The sequence below is a fragment of the Acomys russatus genome, chromosome 1, assembly GCF_903995435.1.
Source record: "Acomys russatus chromosome 1, mAcoRus1.1, whole genome shotgun sequence".
Lineage (NCBI taxonomy): Eukaryota > Metazoa > Chordata > Mammalia > Rodentia > Muridae > Acomys > Acomys russatus.
The window spans coordinates 119,193,601-119,219,715 of NC_067137.1; the positions used below are offsets into that span (position 1 = coordinate 119,193,601).

A 26,115-nucleotide genomic window follows, 5' to 3' on the forward strand; every position below is an offset into this window, starting at 1 on the left:
CAAATGAGGCGTTCTGCGGACTGCTCCAGCTCCATGCTGAACGGTCCATGCTGCGGCTCCCACGCTGGGAAAGCTGAGCTCTCTGCAACCCGTTCTGCCCACGGTAAGGTTTGTCCAGCGTGAGCAACACTGTTATGATCCATTAGAAGAACTAGGGCTTGCTGGGCGGTGGTGGCGCACGCCTTTAATCCCAGCACTTGGGAGGCAGAGGCAGGAGGATCTCTGTGAATTCAAGGCCAGCCTGGTCTACGTAGTGATCTCTAGGACAGCCAAGGCTACACAGAGAAACCCTGTCTTGAAAAAGGAAACAAAACACACTCACAAAAGAAAAAAAAATAATGAAAAGAAAAAAGAACTGAGGATTTAGGCCAGCCTGGTCTACAGATCAAGTTCCAAGACATCCAGGGCTACACAGAGAAACGCTGTCTCAAAAAACCAAACCAACCAACCTAGTGAGTGAAACACCCGAGTGCCCTGCATGGTTCAAGCTGTAAGTGCTGCAATATGTCCATGTGGTCACCTGCGACTGCTCCCTGCTCCTAGTGGGAGAGACTCCACCTGATGCCACTTCAACCTAGTGATTCGGCTGCAAAGCGGTCTCTGAACAGAAAGGAAACCTGTCTCCTGTGCAGACTCAGTGCCAACTTCCCCACAGGGGAGCATGCTACGAACCCCAAGTGCAGGGCATTCCACTTTATCCTAAGCGGGAGGAGACAGGCTATTTAGCTAGACCCTGATGATTAAATACTATCAGTGACCTCCTGGTGGGTCCTGAACTGGAAGGAACCAGCTGTCCAGGACACAGCCAGGCCAGACCTGAGGTGACGCTGCTGGTGCAGCCTTAGGATGGTGTTACAGCTCACAGAGAGGAGACTGAGCACTCTGCGGTCACTGCTGTCTGAAGCCACTATCAACTAGACCAGAGAAAACAAACTGCGTCTGTGAGAGAGGGAGGGAGGCAGGCGGAGTGGGAAGTGGCATGCACAAGTGTAGCACACGCTGGGGGAGGGGAGTGCTCACGATGTTGCCTTTGGACTTTCTGGAAGGGCCAAGAGTAAATAACAAGTTTGGAGCACCAGCATTAGGTGCCTCACCAGAAGCTCCACTAATGACTTGAACTTTCATTCTCCCAGCTGCCCACGCCTGTAAGTACTGGGGCTCAACTAAGCAAGTGCTGCCACTGAGCTGCACCCCAGCCTTCACCATTCCCACAGCATGCGTGCTGCAAGGGACTAGGAGAGCAAGTCTACCCGCTGTTCCAGGGCAGAGAAGGAGCCCTGGATGCTGTGTGGAAGGCGGAGTGGGCTCATGCCACTCTGCGCGGCATTCACTGGGGACTAGCAGCCACATTGGTCAGTGATGGGCAGGACAGGCAGGGAAACAGGAAAGTGCTTGGCATTGAGTCACTTATCAACCTCTTTCCCACTAACCACTGTGTGCAAGCTGTATTCATACAGAAGGCCCAGATTGGCAGCGTGACTCTTATTATTTATGTTTTAAATTTTGTCCCAAATCCTCACTACACAGCCAGCGGCCAGTGTAGATTTCCGCACTGAAAAGGCTAAGCATTTTCTCAGTTCTACCCAGGCTCCGGGAACAGTCCCAACACCTTCAGTGCTCTCTATTTTCACACAGGTGACTTCCCTGCCCATGACGTCAGACCTTCGCTTCCCGGGCCATTTTGGGCTCACAGGTACTGAAATCACATTCTACTCCCCCCTCCCCCCACCTCTTTCTTTCTGAGACAGTTTCTCTGTGTAGTACTGGCTGTTCTGGAACTCAATCTGTACAGTGGGCTGGCCTCAAACTCAGAGATCCACCCGCCTCTGCCTCCTAACTGCTGAGGTTAAAGGCGTGCGCCACCACACCAGCTTACATCCCACCATTTCTAACCTGCACACTTATCTTCAGAAAAGCAGTACTCACTCTAAAGGTCAGATCATGTGCAAGAGGAACAGTGTTGAAATACTCAAAGATAGAATCCTGGAAATCGGGAAGTTTGAGCCCTGCAATAAAGAAAAGAAAAATGAGGCAAAAACCATAGACACCACCAGTCCTCCATAAAGGAAGTGTCAGCGGATGGGGCTCCAGAGTAGGTGGGGTTAACACACTTCTCTCAAGAAAGCCAGAAAGCCACGAGCACAGGTCAGAGGGTCCGTCATGAGACGATTCCACATGGAGACAGGAGAGGAAGGGGACTAAGAGGAGCAGAGCTGGGGAGACACCATGAGCTTCAGGCAGGGCTGGGGCAATGACCTCAGCACTCACAAGGCCGGGATGGGAAGGTCAGGAGTTTGAGGCCAGCCCGAGCAACACAGTGATTCTGTCTTGTTTTTAAAAAATGGGGAAGGGGGCTGAGAAGGTGATTCAATGGTCACGGGCGCTGGCTACACCTCCAAAGACCTGCATTGGATTCCCACCTGCACTGGATGCCCAGATGCTCAACCCAGATGCTTCCAGAGGATCTGACATCCTCTTCTAGCCTGCACAGGCTCCAGGCAAGCAAGTGACGCAGACACACATACCAGCGAAAGAGCAACATACATAGAATAACATGACCAGGAAGATGGACTCATGTCCTCTGATCAGCCTGCAGCTAAGAATACTTCCCTTTTCAAGGAAAGACAAAAATTAATAGGCTGAACACAAAAATATGGAAAGCTTTTTTTTTTTTTGGGGGGGGGGGAGTGTCTCATGTAGAGACAAGTATGTGCAACCTACATGGTTTCTGTGGTGTTAAAGAGATCAAACCTAGGGCTCTGTGTGTATGAGGCAAACACTGTAACGTTAAGCAACAACCCTAGCCCAGAAAGGCTATTTCTTATCAAGTCAAAGTAGGAAAAAATAGCAGCAACCTACATCAAAAAGGATTGCATCCTCAATATATAAAAAGCTTCTGAAGCTGGGTGTGGTGACACATGCCCTTAATCCCAGCACTCGGGAGGCAGAGGCAGGTGGATCGCTGTGAGTTCGAGGCCAGCCTGGTCTATAGAGGGAGTCCAGGACAGCCAAGGCTACATAGAGAAACCCTGTCTCTAAACGCTGCCTCCCCCAAAAAAGCTTCTGAAATGTAAGACAACCCAAATTTTAAGACAGACAAATGAACATAAATTCCTGTACTGAGATGACGCCTATTTATTTGTGTGGAGAATTCTGAATGTGAAGTCCACTTTGAGTGTGGGCTGTGGGACAAGCCCTCATGTCGCAGACTGACAGAGGAGACCTTCTGCCCTCAGGTGTGGTCAAAGTCTTACTTCTAAAGCTTTATCCCAACACATGGACTGGCTTATGCACATAGCCACTCCCTGACGTGCCCGGGCAAGAAGCTAACATCTACAGACTCCGTCTGGCCTCAAACTTGGAACCCCCCTGCCTCAGCGTCTGGAGTGTTGGAATACCCCTTGTTCAACATCACAGCACTGCACCCTGCAGCTGAGCAAAAGGCAGCCGCACAAGGGCCCCAGATGGTTGCCATGGGCTGTGGTCTCTCCAACACAGAATAGGACTACCTTTTGTGTGATGTGACCAGGAGATATGAGTGTGTAATAACTGAGCGCACAGGTGTGTGTGTGTGTGTGTGTGTGTGTGTGTGTGTGTGTGTGTGTGCGCGCGTGTGCACGTGTGCATGTGCTTTCATTTTCAAAGCAAGAACTGACCAAAAACTATCACTAATTTGGGGGAAGTATTTCTAAACATACTGCCTTAAAATTTTTCCACTACTACCTTGGAAGTATTTTATACAACTAAAAATAGCTATAAAAAGAAAACCACTCATTAGAAAAGGCTGATATTTAATAATTCAAACCTTTAGGTTTTTATTTTACCTGTGTCTGCTCTAAATTTTTCTTCCATCTTTTTCTTCAGAATTTGCATTTCTTCTAATAATTCTCTGTTTTTGGCTTCCGATTCCTTTAGTTTGCTGAAATAAGTGAACAGCTGTCAGTGCACTGAGTAGGTGTTTTACGGTGTGTGAGAGAAGGAGGCGGGGTCTCCTGGTTCCCTGAGAATGGCTGATGGCATGCCGTGCCACCCATGCAGCGCAGCACAGGCAGTTCAGAAGCATCAACTCAAACACAGAATTAATGTCATGGTTAAGGGGCTGTGGGAGCGCAAGTCTGTTTCCCCAGCAACCAGCAACCAGCAAGCAGAGACGGAGGATCTAGACAAGGCTCTGGGCTACAACAGACTTGCCTTAACACCAGTGAAGCAAAGGCATCTAGATAAGGTCCTGGTCAAGGACAGGGTAGTTCATTAAGCTGTGGGTGAGTAGTTGACTGTCGCCCTGGAAAAGACCTTCCCATGACTGACACCAGGGGAACTAACATGAGTGTGGAGGCCCCGAGAACCTGGCTTGTAAGTACGTCTTGTTCCAGGGCAGAGCTAGCAACATAAAATCTGGCCGGGAGGGCAGGACCCAGCAGACTTGGCCACACATTATCAAGAGGACACTGAGCACATGACTTCGCCTCCATTTAGCTGCACCTGGGTCTTACCACCTGTAGAACAGCGATAACAAGGTCTACCTCACTGGGACGTATGATGGTCACATGACTTAATCCAGGCTACTGCAAATGCAAGGCAGCTCGCTACCCCTGACCCCCACAATCAGCCCTTTATGACTTTTGTATAGTCCAGGATGGCCTTGAACTCTGGAGTGCCGGGGTCACAGGTGTGCACCGAGGTTCCTCACTGTGGCCTGAGAACACTGAACTGTTCCCTGTAGGAAAGGTGCAGGCCCTCCGGCTAGCTTGTATTAAGCACCGTGTGCTGTAAACCTTACATTTCTAGTCACCCTGACTTAGGGACCCTGTGTGCTCCTCTGGAGTGGCAAATGCTGTCCACTGATTTCCCAGGTGAGGAGAACAAAGTCTGGACCAGCTCAAGGGCATCCTCCAAGGCCACACAGGACCCCAGCTCGAGGACACCCACCTTTCAAAGGATAAGTTTGTATCTTTGATCTTCCTTAGCTCCTCCTGAACAAGCTGTTTGGCCCGGATCTCCGCCTCAAGGGCAGACTGCAATTCTAGCCGTGCAGACATGTCCAGCTTCTGACTCCGACGAACTTTCCAAAGTGGATCCTTTGACATTGGTTAAAATAACAAACATACACTTTAAATTAATGAAAAAAATAAAATTTACTTAATAAAATGAATATAAACAGGTAATTCACATTTTCAGTCTTACATTTTAGTACTGTATTTACAAATTAACCTTCATCAGTCCTGTTTGTAGTTTTAATATTTGCAATTTTTTCTTTTTGTAGTGCTGGGCAAGGGCTTGCCAGGTAAGGGCCCTAGGCCTGAGATGAATCTCCAGCCATTATTTTTTTGTAATTTTGTTTACTATGGTGCAAGTGCCCACAGGGACCAGAGGCATTGGATTCCCTGGGGTTGAAGTTACAGACAGTTGTGAGCGTTCAGGCCAGGGTGCTAGGAACCAAGCCTGGGTTCCATGGAAGGTCAGCGCATCTCTGAACCACCACCTCTCTAGCCATTTGTAGAGGTTCTTTGAAAGAAGAGCTTAAGCTGGGTATGGTGGGACTTAATCCCAAAGTTCAGAAGGCAGAGTTCGAGGCCAGCCTGTCTACATAGCAAGTTCCAGACCAGCCAAGTTACATAGTAAGACTCTGTCTCAAAAAACTAACAAAACTTTGAGAGACTCTCATATGTAGCCCAGCTCCCAAGCAGGCTATATATAGCTGGTCTTGAGCCCCTAACCCTCCTGTGCAACTTGCAGTTTGAGGACTGTAGATGAGCATCACCACACTTGGCTCTGCTTAATTTTTTTCTGTTCTCTTTTTCATTCTGAGCTGGAAAGATGGCTCAGCAGTGAAGGACACTTCCTGCCCGTCCAGAGGGTCTGCGTTCAGTCCCCAGCACTCACTGGGTGGCGCACAGCCATCTGTAGCCCCAGTTCCAGGGGCTCTCACATCATCTTCTGACCTCTGCCAGCACCGAGCACATGTAGTGCACATGCATACATACAGACAAAACATTTTTATTTGTGTGTGTGTGGCTGTGCCATGGGACACATGCAATGGCCAGAAGGAACTGTAGGGTGGGAGGCACACTCTTTTCACTGCATGGACACTGCAGCTTGAACTCACACCATCAGACTTGGCAACAAGAACCTTTACCTGCATCTGGAAGTGGCTGTTTCTCCAGCACCTCTACTTAGGTCTTTCCTTCCTTCCTTCTTTCCTTCCCTCCCTCCCTCTTTCTTTTTTTGAGACAGTGTCTCTCTGTATAGCCCTGGCTAGCCTAGAACAGTTTATGTAGTCCAAGCTGGCCTTGAGTTCATAGAGATCTTCCTGCCTCTGCCTCTGAGGTGATGGGCCAAAGGTGCACGCCACCATGTCTGCTGTAATTTTTAAACAGAGTAAATCAAGTTTTTGTGGTACTGTTTCTGTGTGGGTTCACTGGACACTTCTAAACCACATGGGGGTCTATTAGCTTCTCTCCATATGCTGAAACATTTGCTACTTCATCCTAGGGGCCTGTCATTACTAATTCCTACTTACACTAAAAGGCTAAAATTATTATGAGGAAAAGAAGAAATAAAGGAATAACCTGCTGGAATAAAGACACCACAGTGAATAAAGTAAACCAGTTTTTCCTCAGTGCAAATAAACGGAGACAAACCTGCACACGCAAATACAACCAGGACAGAATAGGAAACGAGAAACAGGACATACATTTGGAGTTTTTTTTTTTTTTGGTTTTTCGAGACAGGGTTTCTCTGTGTAGCCTTGGCCATCCTGGACTCACTTTGTAGACAAGGCTGGCCTCGAACTCACAGTGATCCGCCTGCCTCTGTCTCCCGAGTGCTGGGATTAAAGGCGTGCGCCACCACGCCCGGCTCTTTGTTTTGTTTTTTGAGACAGGGTTTCTCTGTCTCATGGAACTTGCTCTGTAGACCAGGCTGGCCTAGAACTCACAGAGCCTTTGCCTCCCGAGTGCTGGGATTCAAGGCATGCGCTACCAACGCCTGGCAATAGAATATATTTACTGAATATTCTTTAACTTCCTTAGCATTTTATTTGTTTCTGCTGTGTGTGTTTGCACATGGGTGCAAAGTACAGAGGTCAGACATTAACCCTGGGTATTATTCACGAGTTTCCCCCCTTATTTTCTGAGAAGCACCCTCTCACCATCATCTGTTCTCCCAGTGAGGGTGACGGGTGCAGAGGACAAGACTCAAGTTTTCATATTTGCACAGCAAGCACTTTACCAGCTAAGTTATTGCCCCAACACCAAGCTGACTCAATATTCTAATTCATGTGTCTAAATCTAGAATCTACTATAGAGCAAAGCGCACGGCGGCTGTCTGACTGCGGCGAATGGTGTAGTGGTGGCACAGGCTTTAATCCCAGCACTTGGGAGGCAGAGGCAGGCAAATGTTTGGGAGTTTTAGGCCAGCCTGCTCTACAAAAAGAGTTCCAAGACATCTAGGGCTGTTGTACAGAGAAGCCCTGTCTTGAAAAGCCAAATAAAAAATAAAAAGAATGATCTTAAAATGCTGCATTTTGACAATAATGGAGAAAAGTAGGACGTGACCACAGCTAGCAATGGTCAGCACAGGTCTCGGCTGAGTTCCTCTCCTTGTGCCCCTGTCATCCCCAACTCTGCCCCTAAGCAAATATCCCTTCAACTAGGATAAAATGTGAGCTGACCTTTTATCACTTATACACACACATACATACCACTCATAAATATATAGTCTTGAGAGAGATGGCGCGCGGGAGCGATGGGCCAGCAGCTGAAGGCATAACCTGCTCCCGCACAGGACATAAGTTCAGCTCCCAGGGCTCTTTTTCAGATGTGCACAGTAGTTTGTAATTTCAACTACAGGAGGCTCTGATACCTCTGGCCTGTAGGAACATCTATATTCCCATGTGCTTACATGTGTGTGCCCCCCCCCACATACACACACACACTCACTCACCCACATGCACACACACCCACATATACACATTTGCACACATGTGTATACACACACACCTCACATTCATATATGCTCACACACACACATATACTCACACATGCACATTTCACACATGCTAAAACAAATGCATACATACTCACATGCAAACACACACATACACACACGTGCACGCACGCACACACACACAGCTGAGAAAGGAAGTTTGGGAGTTGAGGGTGGCAAGAGGACCTCGAGTTTGAAGACAGACTGGTCACACAGTGATTTCTAAGTCAACCTGGGCTATATACCACAAGCTGACAACTGAAGAAATAACTCCATGAGAAGCTTGGGTTGACAGTGGCCAGGTGTACCCCAAGTGGCACCTGAGTGAGCTATCTAGGAGAAGCCAACCTTTAGACAGCATCTTACCAGTGTCCTTGATCCCAAACTAGAACTTCTCAAAGTCTCAAGTTCTTCGGTCATCTTAGAAGCGAGGGCCTGAAGGTAGCCCCTGGCATCTTTCTCATCGCTGACCCTACACAAGGAACAGGTGTTTGTCTTACAAGGATGAACAGCATCTGCCTTCCTCAGGCACTGTGGCAGAGCACCAGCTGCGTCCACAGCAGAGACTGGCTCTGCCCCCTTTAGGGTCTCCCCAGTTGTGTGTACATCGGCCATAGACATTCCCCACGGTGTCACCCACCCTGAGGAACATAAACAGTTCAGCCCAAGTCCTAAGGGGTCTCCCCAGCACTAGTTCACTGCTTCCAGGACTTCAGGCAAACAGCAGTGAAGTGTATTGCAGCCTGCGGCAAAGCGTGCAGCCGAGGCAGAAGCCATTCGCGCCCCACTGGCACGCACCACTGGATGATCTCGGCGATCTGCGCTTCCCAGTGTGCGACCGACTCCTTCTTGGATGCCAGATCCTGCAGCTCATCTTCCAACTGTCTATTTTGGGCTGTTAGTTTATCCACAAAGGAACAAAGCTGAAATTAAACAATGCCATCACATCACATGGCTGTTGGCACCTCTTCACTAGGCAGCGTGGTGACACCGGCTCTGCGGTTCATCAGCACTGTGGGAACGTCACTGTTGCTAACCCGAGGAGGAGCAGCTTTCGACAAATCAAACACCCCATTTAGAAGACCACATGTATCATTTCATCTGAATATTAAAATATTTAAAATAGGCGCTAGGCTTCCAAAAGACCCAAGTGAAACACAGCTACTTCCCCCTGAATGGCAGTGTGGACGTCAAGTCACCTTTTCATTCTCAGCTGTTAACTTCTTGTTCTCATCGAACAGCATGGCTCTTTCTCGCTCATACTTGTCTCTTACGGTACCTACCGCCTCCTCCAGCTCGCTGTGCCTGCGCAGGTGAAGGAGAGAAACCTCAGGCACGCGCCTCAGCCTGGCGACACCTTCCACTTCTCCCCAGACACCGCCAACTTACCGTTCTCGCTTTGACTTTTCTAATTTATCTTTCAGCACTAGGACTTCTTTCTGCAGGGCCAGCTGGTGGCTCTCCGAGTCGTGCACCTCCTTCTTTACAGTCTTCACTTCCAGCACGTGGGAGGCCTCCCGGCGGACCAGCTCCTCCTCATAGAACAGGACTTTCTTCTCAAGCTCCGACTTGATTTTGGAGATCTCCTGCTGGTGCTCCAGGGTGGAGCCCGGCCCGCGGCCTCCCTGCTTCACCTTCAGATAAAGGTTGCACTAGGCTGACAATCTGTGTCTTCCCTCAAGGGCCATGGTGCCTTCTCCTTCTCTCTACTTGCTGGCACCTGCCATCTAGGACTGCACCAGGCACAGTAGCTGACGTGGGAGGTGCGGTCCTTCTAACAACCACTGGGAAAGCTGGGGGCAGCCCCTGCCTGGCAGACATGTGACTGGCGTTGTGCCGCAGCGTCATGCTGTTTACTCACTCATCCACCAACACTCTTAGAGTGCTGGCCTTGTCACAAACCTTCCAGTGACTGAGGTGACACTGGGGCATTGGGAGGTGGTGACAGCAAACCATTAAGTAGGGAAGCAGAGTGGCGGGACATAGGGTAGGTGTGCCACCATCTTGACTGTGGGGCCCTTAAGCACAGGCAGGTAATGGGCACAGGCGTGCTGGCATGAGGATGAGCTTGGCCTACTAGGAAGGCTGACATGGCCGAGGAGGGTTGCAGGGAGGAGCTCTGACTCAGGCTGAGCACACTGCACACCAGGTCCAGAGGGCACCAAAGAAGGAGTGTAGGCCTCCGATAGTCCTGCTACAGCCACTGCTGGCTGTGTGTGAGGGGTGTAGGCCCCCGATAGTCCTGTTACAGTCACTGCTGGGTATGTGTGAGGGATGTAGGCCTCCGATAGTCCTGCTACAGTCACTGCTGGCTGTGTGTGAGGGGTGTAGGCCCCCGATAGTCCTGCTACAGTCACTGCTGGCTGTGTGTGAGGGGTGTAGGCCCCCGGTAGTCCTGCTACAGTCACTGCTGGCTGTGTGTGAGGGGTGTAGGCCCCCGACAGTTCTGCTAGAGTCACTGCTGGCGGTGTGTGAGGGATGTAGGCCCCCGACAGTCCTGCTACAGTCACTGCTGGCGGTGTGTGAGGGATGTAGGCCCCGATAATCCTGCTACAGTCACTGCTGGCGGTGTGTGAGGGGTGTAGGCCCTTGACAGTTCTGCTACAGTCACTGATGGAGGTGTATGAGGAGTGTAGGCCCCTGATAGTCCTGCTACAGTCACTGCTGGCTGTGTGTGAGGAGTACAGAGAGGCAAAGAGGCAGCAAAGAGGGTCTCAGGGAACGGTGGTGGTAGCAAAGACAACTGTGGGCACATGGGGCTCGAAGGAGAGGACGTCATCACTACTACAAGGGCATGGAGGCCCAGGCCCCAAAGAGTAGGTCACTCCTCCAAGATCACTCACGATGGTTCCTTCTCTTAGCCTTCTTACTGCCCTCTGACCCCATCAGCTGGTCCTAGGTGATGAGTGGCTTGCCTTTGTCACATCAACAACAAGACATGGGCTTGACATGGCTTTTCCATAACTGAGCATGACCAAGTATAGGAACTCAGGACAGGAAGGAGGCATCACTGCTAACCCGACAATACTGACCATAAACACCTAAAACTTTTATACAACAAAGAAATGAACTTGGCTTTTATAATGAAAACAGCAGCGGCCACATCCTCCACTTCCTCTTATATGTTACTTCCTGGAAGTTGCCCTGGGAGACCCTGGTCCAACAACCATGCCTGGCAGCCAGTGGCCGTGGCCGCTGGGAGGGCAGCCTTACCTTGAGGGCCTCGAGCTCACTCTCCATCTGCCTGCAGAAGCTCTCGCTGTGCTCACGTAGCTTCCGCTCTCTGGAGGCCTCGGCAGTCGCGTCCTCGAGCTGAGACTCCAGCTAAGGAAAAGCACATCAGCCTTTTGTGAAACAGAACCAGCCCCAGGGCCATGGTGCAGCAGGTCCAGCAGAGTCTCTGTACAGTCTTAACTTTACCAGAGTCACCACGAGTTGAAGGCTGAGGCATGCTTTAGTTGGAATGGCTGACTATGACCACTAGTAATGAAATAAGCCTGCATTCTAGTTAAGTAGGTAAATTTAGAATTAAATTCAAGAGAAGCTCCCAATTTGTGGAAACAATTCTGACATAGGAAGGTATAATTTTAGAAATCTGTTTTTTCTTTTAAACGAAAAATTCAAACAGCCTCAAAACAAGGAGAGAAAACCACACATGCCCAGGGTCCAGCTTTGACAGGGGACAATAACCTAAAGACCAAGCTTGTTTTCTTTGTATGACCAAATTCTCAGGTTCTTTAAAACAAAGCCCAGGTACCCTGTCATTTCATCCTTAATTCTTAGGAGTTCCACTAAGCTGTAATTAGCTCACTGGACCACCACTACAAACACATCTGGGTTATAAAATAAACTAAGAAAACAAACAGGTATTTGGGGCTAACAAACGGCCTGAAAATGAAGGACCGAGATCGTGCAGTGCCAGGCTGTCCATGCTCACGTCCACCATGGCCATTTAACAGAACTTACAAGCAAGTACTGCTTAGCATGCACTGCCCATTACTGCAGGACACCCAGGGCAGACCGAGGGCACCTGAGTCCCAAGACAGCACCAGAATACCAAAACTCTTCCTTTTTCAAGTACCTAGCCACTAGACAGGTGATTTTTTTAATATATTTTACTCACAGTCTTAAAACCAGAAGGCATGTGCCCCCCAGCCTGATGACTTGATTCCGATCCCCACGACCCACATGGTGGAAGGAGAAAAGTGACCCTGCCAGTTGTCCTCTGACCGCCACATACTCATACCCAATAAATAAAAGTGGAGAAAAGCTACCTCCTTCCTGAACTTCTCAGATTTGCGGATGTCCTGCCGCATGGAGTCAATCTTCTGCATGGCCACGTCCATCTCCTCCTCTTTGTCGCGGAGCTGACGGGACAGCTTCTGCTTCTGGGACCTGAGCTCCGCCATGTGCTCGTTGAGCTCTGAAAACTCCTGCAGGGCCCGCTTGCGCTGCTGGTGGGCATCTTTCAGTTCTTTGGTCTGGGACTTCAATCGCTCTGAAGTTTCAACCAATTGCTGAAGCAGAAGATTTCTGTAAGTTTTACATTTGCTCTACAAAGACTTGGAAACCCAGAAGCTGTGTTTTGTCATATTAAAGTTAAAAGATTCGAATGCTGGTCAGTGATTACAGTCATGGGTTTGCAAAGTGCTCTTGGGAACAGGCTGCCCTATAGGACATGGGTGCTCACCACCTGAGCCAGTCCTCCTTACACAGAAGCATCCTCACACAGCCCTCCTTACACACAGGCCTCCTTACACACAGTCTTCCTCAGAGTCTCCACCCCCAACCCCCCAGGCCTCCTCAGACACATAGGCTCCTCACAAAGACAGGCTGTGCTACCTTGTGCAATTCTTCTTTCTCCTGCCGCACCAGGCGGTACTGCTTTTCCAGGCCTTTCAGCCGGTGTGTGGAGTCCTCATGCTCCTGGCGAAGTGCCACTGTATCCTCGAGCTGTCGCTCAAGCCTGTTTGAATCTGGACAGAAGAGAAATGAACTGTGTTCCTCTATGTACCGTGACTTTCCAGTGGTTGACTTACTGACCTGAACGTATCTTCACCAGTTTCCATTTATTTACTTTACGTGTTTGTGTAGTGTGGGCCCATGTGTACACCACAGTAAGGGTACGGAGACCAGAGGCCAACTGCGGGCAGCAGAGACTGAACGGCAACTGTCAGATTTGGGAGCCAACACCCGCTGCACCTTCTTGCCAGGCTTATAAGGTCTTCATTCTGAAGCCTTCTCACTTCCTCCCACACTACTTACAGCCTCCCAGTGTTTGCCTGCTCACATTTTATATTAGGCTTCTGTTTGACTCTGGAGACTCTCTGCCTTGCCTTAACCCGCTGTCATCCAGGCGAGCATGAGCCCTTCCCCAGGGTGTAAGGCAACACACTACTTAGTGAATAATGGACCCAGACCACCCCACCCCCCATTTTTAAAAATCAGGACGGTGGGTCTGATCAGAAATGGAGAGGACCACCTTCGAACATAGCCTGGAGACGGGCTGGTGGAAGCCTCTACCCACAGGGGGCGAAGGGATGTGTTCAGAAGTGATGTGAGCCTCAGAAGTGTTCAGAACCAGGAACCATCAACAGAATTGGAAGGTGTTCCTGCAGAGGACCTGGGTTTGGTCCTGGTTCCCAGCACCCGCACGGTGTCTCACAGCTGTGTCTAACTCCAGTTCTAGAGCACCTAGTCTCCTCGTCTGACCTCAACAGGTACCCGGCAAGCAGAGGACACATACAGATACAGGCAAAACACTCATACGCATGAGCTAAATAACTCTTTAAAAAAAAAAAGGAAGAAGAAAGTAGTGGAGGTGGGAGGCTGAACTCCTAGAACTCTGAGGCAGCAGCCGGGCAGTGGAGTCAAGGGAAAAGTAAGAGTTTATGGAGAAAACTACATTATCAAAGCAAGTAAGGTAGGAACAACTTTGAACGTGGACAACGTGCCACAACCCTACACAAGGTTGCAAACGCTTTAGCTTTTCCCTACTTCCCCCCTTAGAATAAAGAGCAAGAGGCTGCCAGTCAGAGCACTTACCTGCCATTTTATTCTTCAAACGTTCAATTTCTTCATTCAGCCTCTTGATTTCTTTGTCTCGGTTTGAGTTGCCCAGGGCCCGTGTAGAACCGTGAAGGGACTGGACAGTCTGGGTGGACTCTAAGGGAGGCAGGACACTGAGAATGCGAGCCGTGTGTGCAAGGCAGGACCCTCGCCCGCAGCGGCCACTGCAGCCACTCACCCTGCAGCTTCCGGCTCAGCTCCAGCTTCTCCTGCTCCAGCCTTCGGATCCTTCGCTCATAAGCTTCGATCTGCAAGCTGTTCTCCAAATCACGCTGCACATCTTCATCTTTGGTTAGCGTATTAGACTGCATCATGCTCTTCAGAGAGCCTCGGTCAGAAAAGCAGCTGCAAACAGCGACAGGCTTTCTTATCTACTGAGAACTGGCAGTGGCTTCATTAGCATTTAGAGGCTTTCTGGGATGAGAGTCTTTTTAAAGTGGCAAACAAAATACCTGTGAAAAGACTTCATTGTGTACCGAGCCAAAGCTAGACAAGAGCCTCCTGACTACAGGTGACTAGGTAGGGGGGTGGGAGCCTGAGCAGGACACAACAGGGGATGGATGCTGACTTGGAAACTACTGCTCACTTTCAAATGGAAAAGAAAACTAAGGCATTTTGCCTGGTGAGCTGGGTTTGCAACACTGTGATGTGGTGCATGACCAAACTCACTATCGTGGCCTTTACAGAAAAGGCCAGCCGCTGCTGCTCCATGCCTACCCCACCCCCGGGCCTCTCCCGGGAGCGATGTCCCCCTCAGCGCTCTCAGGCTGTGTCTACCCCTCTGAGGAGTGATGAGAAGCATCCACCCAGCCATACCTTTCCGTCGTAAATGTGAAACCAATGAACGGCAAATGCAATCCAGAGAAGCCGGTGTGAGAGCCAGGAGGTAATATTTCCTACATAAGCGCACAGAGAACACAAATGAAATGTATCTTCCTACAAATAAGCAGCACAGTGCCACAAAACAAACAAACAAACAACACCCTGCAAAACCTCTGTTACTGTGTCACCACCCTGAGCTCCAGCTGCATAAAGTGCAGCAGCAGCAGCAGCAGCAGCAGCAGCAGCAGCAGCAGCAGCAACGTGGGCTGGCAGGACGGCTCACCAGGTGGAGGCCTACAGCCCAGGCTTACAGCCCCGGGAGCCATGGGAGCCACTGGAACAACGAAGCTGTGGCACAATAGTGAACCTAACACTAAATTAAAAGGTACAAGATATGGGAAAAATAAAAGCAAAATTGTTTCATGTGTGCGCCACAAGAACATGTTTTTGTTTGTTTGTTTGAATCAAAAGAGTGAGCCATCATATTTTAAAAGAAGACAAAGAACTACACTAAAGGCTTTAAAGTAAACTTACAGAACAATGTAATTTTTAGACAAGGTCTGACTGTGTGCATCTGGCAGGCCTGGAATTCACTATGTAGACTAGGCTAGTCTTGAACTCAGAGGACCTACCCGTCAATCTCTGTCTCGCAATGGTGCTGGGATTAAAGGTGTGTCACCACACCCAGATGCTTTAATTCTTATTTTAAGTGTCTGTCTCTGCCATATGTGTGTAGGCATGTGCAAAGACCAGAGGAAGGTGCTGGAACTCCTAGAGCTAGAGAGTCAGGGTGCTGGGAACAGAACTTGGGCTCCTCTGGAAAAGCACCAGGTACTCCCTCCAGCTCCAGTTTTGTAACGTCCAGCCTTGTCAGGCGAATAGCAGGAAACACTGCTGTACTCAGACCCACCAGGAAGCGAGCCTCAATTATGGCACTCACAGTGTTTCTCAGCACATCATCGTCCACATCGAAGTTGGAAGTGTCAGAAGGACTGCTCACATCGGGAATGTACGGTGCTTCTAGGTTTCGTATATTTTCCCAATTTAGACCTTCAAAAAACGCATGTTTTTTAAAATCCTCTATTCCGTTCTGCCCGAGCCGGCGTTCTCTGCTGCAGATCAGTCTCTGAATAAGGTCTTTTGCTTCTTCAGAGACATCGGTGACGTGGGACGGGAACTGAAACCGCTCCTGGGGAGGAAAGGACAGCCCGAGGACACAGTCAGGGAAGCCTGAGATGTGCAGGGGGCACAGGAAATAATCTCACTTCACAATTAATCAAGTGTCAGACAAAGCTCGGGAATTACCCATGAGACAAGGCTTTTCTGGGAATTACCGGAGACAGGGCTTCTCTGTGTAGCCACGGCTGTCCTGGAATCATTCTGTAGACCAGGCTGGCCCTAAAGTCACAGAGATCCACCTGGTTCTGCCTCCCAAGTGCTGGGATTAAATGCATGCGCCACCTCGGCCAGGCACCATGGCCTGGCAGAAGCAAGGGAATCTTATTTCCAAAAAGGCAAGTAAGAAAAGCATTCCCTTTGGGCCTGAGAGACAGCTCAGTGGGTAAGTGGTACTTACTTGCTTTGCAGCCTGGCAAAAGAAGTTTGATCCCCAAAACCCATGTGAAGAGAGTAGAGAAAGTCACAAAGTTTCCCTTTGGCTTCCAACATGTGCTGCAGCCCATGCACTCACACACATGCATCACACACACATAAGTAAATCATTGCCGACAAGTGGGGTTAGATTTCTGGCTCTCAAAACAGCAAGGAACGTAGACAACTGTGCTGTAGAGACTCCTACAGCATGGCCTGCTCAGAGCCTGGCCAGCACTGCACCTTAAAAAAGAAAACAGAAATACAAAAACAAAAACCCAGAAAAAAAAATTTACAAAAAAGCTGGGCAGTGGTGGCGCACACCTTTAATCCCAGCACTTGGGAGGCAGAGGTAGGCAGATCGCTGTGAGTTTGAGGCCAGCCTGGTCTACAAAGTGAGTCCAGGATGGCCAAGGCTACACAGAGAAACCTGTCTCAAAAAAAAAAAAAAAGAAAAGAAAACAGCCTCGTTTCCACAAAAACCATACGTTCCTTAGGATCAGGGACAAAGAATAGATTAAAACTCCTAACGTACCGAATCTGTGCTCTGACCAAGAGAATGTTTAGTTGTTTCTTAAAAGGATAGAACTTATACTGACCATAAGAAATACATATCTGCGTGTGACAGAAAAAAAAAAAAAAGCCAAACGCACATGAACAGAAGCCCATTCACACAGCGCAGGGCTGGAGGGCTGAGCTGTCGCGCAGCGCCGCATACGTGAAGGAGCTGTGTCTGCTGCACACGCCACAGGGCTGTGCTCAACACTCAGAAAATGGCCCAGCCTCAGAAGACACCCAGCATCTAAGTCCTGGCAGTTATCGTAATGGCAACCTTCATGCCACAAGAGCAGCTCTCACTATCTGCTGGAGGTGTGTGTGTGCGCGTGTGTACCTCAACACACACACACAGACGCATATGCACCCCAAAGGTCCACACTGGAGTCTTCCTCAATTACCCTCCCTCTTTCTTTCTTTACTTATTTATTTTTGAAACCGTCTCTCACTGACCCTGGAGCTCCCTGACTTGTCCAGACTGGCTGGCTCCAGGACCTGCCCAGCCCTCCATGGGGCACAGCTGTGCACTGCCACACCTAACCAGCTGTGCTGGGTGCTGCTGGCGCTTCAAATCTAGGTTTGCATGCTACATACAAACACTGATGGAGCCATCTCTCCAGCCGGAAGATAGTTTAAGCATAGTTTTTACTTTGATTTGAAATGAAATATAAAGCAATTTGCTATTTTGATGTTAATCTGCTCCCAACATGAGCAATTAATGGGAGACAGCGGCTGAAAGACAGGTCAACAACATGTAACTTTGTTTCCTGCACACAAACATGCCAGGGCATGTCTGTGCTAGAGCAGACAGGAAAAGGAACCCTACCCCATTGGGGTACAGGCCAGGTGTGCAGCTCTGTGGCAGGCAGCCATTGAGCGTGTGTAAAGAAAGCCCTGTGCACTATGGTTGGTGGAGATGGAGAAAACAAGGAAAACAACATCAACGTGAAAAATACAATGGAACACACTGGGGCAGGGAAGAAATAAGGATGTGCTGTGTGGGCCAAGCTCACTGTGACTGACTGTCCCTGTGTGGGCCAAGCTCACTGTGACTGACTGTCCCTGTGTGAGGCAAGCTCACTGTGACCGACTGTCCCTGTGTGGGCCAAGCTCACTGTGACTGACTGTCCCTGTGTGGGCCAAGCTCACTGTAACTGACTGTCCCTGTGTGGGCCAAGCTCACTGTGACTGACTGTCCCTGTGTGGGGCAAGCTCACTGTAACTGACTGTCCCTGTGTGGGCCAAGCTCACTGTGACTGACTGTCCCTGTGTGAGGCAAGCTCACTGTGACTGACTGTCTCTGTGTGAGGCAAGCTCACTGTGACTGACTGTCCCTGTGTGGGCCAAGCTCACTGTGATTGACTGACTGTCCCTGTGTGAGGCAAGCTCACTGGGACTAACTGTCCCCGGGGCCATTGGAAGCCAGTGTCCACAATGACCTCCCCACACCACTCTGAGCTCTTCACACTTGACAGTCACATGAGCACATGGTCCTTCCACACAAGCCTGCTTCTCTTCCAGGGAATCCAAGGCAGTGAGTACAGGCCCCGTCAATTACACAGGAGCCACCACTGAAGCATGCCTTCCTTTCTGCCCCATGTGTGCAGCAGGTTTGATGGTATCTCAAACCTCTGCCCACCTTTCCCTGTCCCTCCACCCCTGTGGTCTGAACACCATTAGCCTCCAACCACCTACCTCAACACACACACCAGCCCGTGCAGGCACCAGGACAGTACACAGTACCTCACCTCATGGTTCATGATCTTCCCATAGGTTTCCACCAGAGACTCCGCGTAAAACGGAGTTTCTCCGTACAGCATCTCATACATGCAGACGCCCAGAGACCACCAGTCACACTCAGGCCCATATTTGCCCATGCCATCCTCCATGGCCTGCAGGATCTCTGGCGAGATGTAGTCAGGTGTGCCCACAGCCACAGAAGACTGAACCTTGCGGGGGAAAGGGGTAAGGAAGAGAAACAAGAACATTGTTAACTATATATTTCTACCACTTTCCTTAGAATGTAGCAGTAACCGAAAACAACATGGTCATCAGGAATCAAAGACCAGATGATTCAAGAGTCAACACATACAAGTATTCTCACAGCCTCAACGCTGTGATGTTCCCAGTGGGCCTGGGTCCCCGGAGGCATCAAATCCACACCTGCTGCCCATGCTCCCAGGGTGGCCCAGGGGCAGGCACTGTGCCCAGGCTAGCCCTTAACTTTCCTAAGGAAAAGCTTCTAAAAAGCCTCCAGGGGCTGTAGCTGCCTAGCATAGCCTACCCTGTGTATCTACAGGGAAAACTGGCAATTTGGCCCAGCATGAACTGGGTTTTCAAGATAAAGACTTTTGTTTGGAAGTCTGAGAAAGAATCCTCCCTCATGTCACGTCAGCAGACACACACCTGAAGCAGAGGGAGTGCCAACCAATCAGCACAGGAAAGCAAGCGAGGGTTAGATGACCAGATGAGACACAGCACAGCAGTGGCCACCACAGTGGCTTAGGCAGTAATGGGGCACTGTCATAGGCTCATCTAAGAAGAGAGCAGACTCTCCAGGGTCCCCTTTGGAAGGAGCAACTGAGGACAAGCGTGCCCGGGGTGAGCAGTGTAAGAAGTATTACTCTGAGTAGACAGCGGAGATTCTGTCCAGCGCTTTTCAGCATGGCAGGTCATAGACAGCCTGCAGTGGCCGCAAGCAGCAAGGTGGTGAGGGTAAATGTCACTGTGGTAGGGTGACTCTGTGAACATGTCCAAGGACACTGTGCACATGTCCAAGGACACTGCGCTCTCATCATCAGAAGAATGGGTTTGGCTTGGACCACAGCACCAATCTGCCAAGAAGTCAAGGTGGGGTCAAAATTTAAAAATAAAGTGCAGTGCAATTGAGAGCACACATGGCACCACAGCCTGTGCAGCAGTCAGCTGGCATCTGCATGGCCAGTGCAGCATGGTCAACTGGTGCTTGCCCATAGCTACTTGAAAACATGCTGGTAGGAAATGTCTGGCCATCCACGTTCGGGATATCTGGCATCATACTTAAGTGTAGAACTTAAAGGAGCAAAGCTTACTTGTAGGGCTGCAGGGGCTGCTGTGGCCACAGGAGAGAATGCAGTGACACATGGTGCAGTTAAACAGGGTGGGGAGCTGGCCAGTGAGGTAAGACAGACCAACTACTCACAGCCCACTTAGCTCCAGTGTTGATCTGACCTGGGGCACCAGCTGAGCCAGGCACCCTCCTGACCCCCAAGAGCACGGCAGCTGGTGCTCATAGCGCTCGGTACAAAGGAACCCAGCTTGAGAAAGCTCACTGGCAGAAAACTACCTGGAACAGGAGGGAGCCTGCCACTCCCAAAAGGACAGAGCTTTTCAGAGGAAAGGGCTGCCTCACCTGCTGCAGTGAGGTCTGAGGACCCTGACAAATCCCAGGGGCACCTGAATGCCAACACAAGAACAAAACAGAAGGGCCAAGGACAGTTGTGCAGGTAGCTGCTTTCCTTACAACACTGGGAATCTGAAGCTCTGCAGTTTCATCCCACATTGTTAAAGGAAGTAGGGTGCACGCACACACAGATGGGGGAGGGGGAATGACAACAACAAAGGCACACCCCCTAACTCCAGTGCTGGGGAGGCAGGGAGAGGTGGATCCTGGGGTCACTAGCAGGCAGTAGAACCCAGTCTGTAAGTTCTGGGCCATTGAAGGACCTTGTCTCCAAAAAACAATAATGGCTTCAGAAGAATGACACCCAAGGCTGTCTTCTGGCCTCCAAATGCATGCACACCTGTACTCTCACATACACATCTTCACATACACATATGATTTTTAAACTTTAAAAAAATTCCCCAAATAGAAAATTTCAACTGTCTACTAAACAGATTCATTTTCTTAATTCAATTAATAAGCCGGGTTTTCTTAATTTTATCTCAAACTGAACACTTAATCCCCTTTTAACTACAGGCCAAACTCAAAAGCAAATGACAGTCTTCAACAAAAAAAAATACCTACAGTTCCATCATCGTTCATCTTCAAGCAGGATCCAAAGTCAGCCAAGCGGATATGACCATTCACGTCCAAAAGGACGTTGTCAGGCTTAATGTCTCTGTTGGTGAAATAAGCAGAGTCACATGAACTGTCGTCGTGGGTGGGACAGGCAAGCAAAGCATCTGGAGCAGCACCTCAACTCCTGTCACTTACCCCCTGGCTAAGGTTCCCTGAGTAGCTCCTGTTCCTGAGGCGGCTCATCAGGCCACAGGGTCAGAAAATAGCATCTTAGAGTTAGGGAGATGGCTCAGAAGTTAAGGGTATTTGATGTTCAATCTTTGGATCTCACCAACCACAATAGCCAAGGGTTCCACAATGCCTGGAAATCCAGCTGTGAGGGATCTGATGCTCTCTTCTAGCCTCTGTGCTCATCACCCTTGCCCCGCCCCAGCCCTCAGGGAAAAAAAAAAGACATCTAAATAGCAAATGTGCAGCATTGTCTCAGATGGCAGCACACACTGTAGCCTGGGGAAAGTGCTTTGGAGAAATATAACAGAAGAGGTAATGGAGGCAGGGGAGATGTGGGGCAGACTGCTGCAAGCTAGAATCTACTCTGTACAGAGGATGAACAGCCTGTACACAGCAGCTACCACGGCAAATGGCACAGTCACATAGCCAAGGCAAGCTGCTCAAAGCCCATGCTGTCAACCGCCTGTCTACACACCCAAATGCCCGGCCGAGGCCTATTCACAGCACCAAGAGTAAGATCATGACAGACTATTTGCTCATGTCTGTTCCCAGCAGCACCATGTAGAGCAGCGTGTCTGACATCCACAGCAGGGACCCCACTGCAGCCTCGTGGGAGAGCCCCGCAGGGACCCCACTGCAGCCTCGTGGGAGAGCCCCGCAGGGACCCCACTGCAGCCTCGTGGGAGAGCCCCACAGAGACCCTACTGCAGACCCAGCAAGGGAAAGCAATTCTTAACAAGAATGAGTCAAGGCAGGAGACTAGCACAACACACGAGCCCGAAATAAACACCCTCACACAGGCACGAAGGAGAGTAGCAACGCAGAAAGGTGAGGCTGGAGGGTTAGGAGTCTGAGGTCAACCTGAGCTACATTGTCAGACTAGAAGGGAAGGGGAAAAACAAAGTCGGCAAATATGTGTGTGTGTGTGTGTGTGTGTGTGTGTGTGTGTGTGTGTGTGTGTGTGTGTGTGTGTGTGTGTGTAAGAAGGGAACTAAAATGCCATAGCAGAAAAAAACTTGAAGAAGAAGAAGAAGAAGAAGAAGAGGAGGAGGAAGAAGGAGAAGAAGAAGAAGGAGAAGAAGGAGAAGAAGGAGAAAAAGAAGAAGAAGAAGAAGAGGAAGAGGAAGAAGAAGAAGGAGAAGGAGAAGAAGAAGGAGAAGAAGGAGAAGAAGAAGAGGAAGAAGGAGAAGGAGGAGGAGAAGGAGAAGAAGAAGAAGAACTGTAACCCCAAATGAATACTAACTTAGGGAAATTGAGTTTAAATCAAAACCTAATGAAAAGCAGTGGGGGGGAAAAAAAAGAAAAGCAGTGACGGAAGTATGACCAGGACGACATGGAGGCTGGAGGAGGAGGAGCTAATGCTGCAGGGGAGCCAGATAATAAAACAAGACCCTCATCTCAAATAGGACCCAAGCACATTGTGCAAGTAAAGATGAATCTGGTGAGGGCCCAGAGATTTAAAAAGGCAGTGTCCTGTGTCTGTAGACCAGGGCAAGGGAGACGAACATTCATATGGAAAGCGTAATACAGTAAAACAGCAGGAGTGTGTCAGGACTGCAGGTCGGAAGGAACACCCAGAAGCTTCCATGAAGACGGAAGAAAGGATGACACCGGAGGACCGTGAGTTCAAGGCCTTCCCGAGCTAAACAGACAGACCTTGATTTTTAAAGAGAGGGAAGGGGCTGGAAGGTGGACTTGGTGGCTAAGAAATCAGATGGAACAAACTGCTTGTAACTCCAAGGGGATCTAGTACCACTGGCCTCTGTGGGGCACCTGAATGGGCACGCACAAATCCACATACATACACAAAATAAAAAGTAAAAACAAAACAAAACAAAAGCTAAAAAGAGAGGAGAAAACTGAAGGATGACAGATAAAAGACGAAAAAAATTTTAACAAAGAAATAAGACAGAAGTCCTAGTGAAGTGAGAACATACAACTCCAGCAAAAAGAAAAAGAAAAAAAGGGGAAAGCTGTATGCCATCTCCTCTTCTTCATCAGATGGCAAAACTTGATACACCCTCTTGGCATGGATACAGAGAAAAGAGCATTTCATGTTCCACTGACTGGGAAGCAAACAGGGCCATCAGCAACATGGGATAAACAGCTCATGTGGCGGCTCTCTCCTCTGATCCAGAAATCCCGGTTCTGCAGTTACTCTGCAGACACACCAATGTTCAAATGGAGAAACAGTTACTCAGGCACAGCACATGCTCCTAAGAACTGCCCCCCTCAAGACGTCTGTGTACAGTAGAGCAGTAGATGAGCGAATGGGCTCAGCAGTTGAGAGCAATGGCCGATCTCTGGGAGGCTTATCCCCAATGATTGCCCCTGGAAACAAGCAGCCAATCAGAGGGCAGTGGAGAACTTCCTTATGGTAGAAGATGAATTAGAGGGCCTGGAACCAGAAGTCCACCTATGCCTGCAGCGAACCTCCCGGGGCCAGGCAGAATTGGTGGAGGAGGAGACAGGCACAGAGGAGACGTGAGTACACAAGTTCAAAGTGCCTCCTGCACAGGAAGTGCAGAAAGAGTCAAACAGAAGCATCGCTGGGCGACCTGGTCCATCGCTGTCACCGAGTTGATGGGCAGTGTCTGCTGAGAGCAAACTGAAGAATGCTTAACTATAAAACCAGTGGACCAGCCACTCCTGGTTCTAGTATAAAAGAGTAGGGTACAGTAGTCTTTAAAACCACCAAGTTTGGGGGCTGGAGAGATGGCTCAGTGGTTAAGAGCACTGCCTGCTCTTCCAAAGGACCCGGGTTCAATTCCCAGCACCCACACGGCAGCTCACAACTGTCTGTAACTCCAAGATCTGACACTAACACACATAAATTAAAATTAAATAAAATATTAAAAACAAAAACAAACCCCCCCCACCAAGTTCATAAAAACCAAGGAGAGGAAGAGGAGCCATTCCAGATTTAAAAGACCAGGCAATGGGAGGTTGAGTGTGATCCTAGACCCGCCTAGACTCACTGGAGCACTGTGGTGGTCTGAGCTGGTGCTGGGGGAGGGTTAGTAAGCATGGCCTTGCTGGAGGAAGTGTGTCCGTGGAGGCAGCTGCGAAAGGCTAGAGACAGCTACTTCCAGCTCCCTCCTCTTTCCGCTTCACGTTTGCGGTTCAATACATGAACTTTTGACTTTGGGTTCCTGGGCCCCAACTCTGCCACCATGGACTCTTAACCCAAAAGAAACTTCCTCTGTCTTAAATCGCGTTGGTCACAGTGTTTTATCACAGTGACAGAAAATAACTAAAATAAGGATCAAGTGCAACACGACACAGTAACATCAGCGAGATCAAGTTCCCTTTGCTGAGCGCAGCGGCGCAGCCTTTAACCCCAAATGGAGCTCTGGGAGTTTGAGGCCAGCTTGGTCTACACAGGAAGTCTAGGATAGCCAGAGCTCCAAATGAAGACTCTGTCTCAAAACCAAACCAACATCCTAAAACATCTGACACACACAACAATGTGTTGTAAGATGGCTCCTGAAAAATACTGTGCAGATTTGTGTGCACACCCAGGGAGAGGAGAAACAGCAAACTGTTAGCAAGGCGTGAGTCTGAGCGGATGGTCTTCTACTTCTCTGACAACCATTATATGAACTGGAAATTACTTCAAACATTGTTTCCAAAGGAAATTTTAGAGCTTGGGGTACAGGCCAGCAGAGCACTTGCTGCCATGTGTGAAAGCCTTAATTCAATCTCTAGGAAAAGATAACAAAGATTACATACAGAAGTCAGGTGTGACAGTGACACACCTGTCAGCTCAGCATCAGGAGGCTGCAACAGAGTCCCAGGCTCCAGGCCATCTTGTTGGCAAGACCTCACCTCAGAAAGCAACAAAGACAATTTACATTTCCAGGGTCCTAATATAGTAGTCTCTTGCCACATACAGCTGTTCAAATTAACCCAGGAGCCAGGGAGACGCTTCTGTGGATAAAGGATAAAGGCCGTCAAGCCAGAGGTCCTAAGTCTCATCTCCGGGACCCCCATGATAGAGAAATGACTGCTGCAATTTGTTCTCTAGCTTCCAATTGTGCACGCACCTACACTCACATGTAAATAAACAATTAAGGCGATGGCTTAAGAGGTGTCTCAGTCAGGACCAAGTATTACACACTAGCTAGTAATGTCATTGTTAGTCCTAAGGCCTGCTGGGTCAGGCACTGCCCTCTCGCTACAGAAGGAAAATGGCTTATTGCTGCTGTGCTGTCTCCTCTCCTGGGCTATGTGGTATTACCTACCTACCAATCTACAAACCAAATTCCTGTTGACCAGCAGGTGAAAGCCAGACTTTAAAACCAAAAAGATGACTGTCTTGATAAGCCCCCAGGAATCAGAGGGCGTTGCTTCCCATGAGCGACGTCAAGCCCTGCAGAGAGCTTTGAGGGCTGCAGTCCACCTCCAGGACTTGTGCCTGGCTAGTTAGCGCCTTCCGCTGAGTTCCTCCTGCTTCATCGTCTGCTCTGCTGCCCTCCCTCACCATGTTTTCCTAGGCTTCTTTGGCATCTGGGTGCCCATCAACCTGCCTGTATGCTCTCTGCTGCCTTGGGCACTGGCTGTTCTCACCCTGCAGTGCCCTGCCCCTCTAGGTTCCCAGAGGCTGACATCTTAGGAAGGGGCTGTGTACACTGTACTGGGTGTTTCTGTGCCAGCAGCCGCTGTGAAGTCACAGGAATCCAGCTGTGAGGAGAGGGCAGTGCACAGTTGTCACAGCCCCTGGAGCAGCAGTTCTCAGCCTTCCTAAGGCTGCGACCCTTTAATACAGCTCCTCATGCCGTGGGGACCCCAACCATAAAATAATTTCATTGCTACTTCAATAGCTATAATTTTGCTACTGTTATGAATCATAATATAAATAT

General features: G+C 49.5%; 1 protein-coding gene across 2 annotated transcripts in view; it reads right to left on the reverse strand.

The window, feature by feature from the left end:
* The window catches only part of Cdc42bpb (CDC42 binding protein kinase beta), an 86,101-nt gene that overhangs the window by 17,292 nt on the left and 42,694 nt on the right, over positions 1 to 26,115 (reverse strand). For both annotated transcript variants that reach the window (XM_051151715.1, XM_051151724.1), the window contains exons 6-21: positions 21,029 to 21,122; positions 18,771 to 18,971; positions 15,818 to 16,066; positions 14,872 to 14,951; positions 14,234 to 14,400; positions 14,032 to 14,151; positions 12,829 to 12,962; positions 12,261 to 12,503; positions 11,200 to 11,310; positions 9,376 to 9,620; positions 9,186 to 9,291; positions 8,785 to 8,909; positions 8,353 to 8,458; positions 4,930 to 5,078; positions 3,825 to 3,919; positions 1,927 to 2,006 (exon numbers count right to left, since the gene is read on the reverse strand). In XM_051151715.1, the coding sequence (XP_051007672.1) occupies positions 1,927 to 2,006; positions 3,825 to 3,919; positions 4,930 to 5,078; positions 8,353 to 8,458; positions 8,785 to 8,909; positions 9,186 to 9,291; positions 9,376 to 9,620; positions 11,200 to 11,310; positions 12,261 to 12,503; positions 12,829 to 12,962; positions 14,032 to 14,151; positions 14,234 to 14,400; positions 14,872 to 14,951; positions 15,818 to 16,066; positions 18,771 to 18,971; positions 21,029 to 21,122 (2,305 nt within the window). The remainder of the gene's footprint in view (positions 1 to 1,926; positions 2,007 to 3,824; positions 3,920 to 4,929; positions 5,079 to 8,352; positions 8,459 to 8,784; positions 8,910 to 9,185; positions 9,292 to 9,375; positions 9,621 to 11,199; positions 11,311 to 12,260; positions 12,504 to 12,828; positions 12,963 to 14,031; positions 14,152 to 14,233; positions 14,401 to 14,871; positions 14,952 to 15,817; positions 16,067 to 18,770; positions 18,972 to 21,028; positions 21,123 to 26,115) is intronic.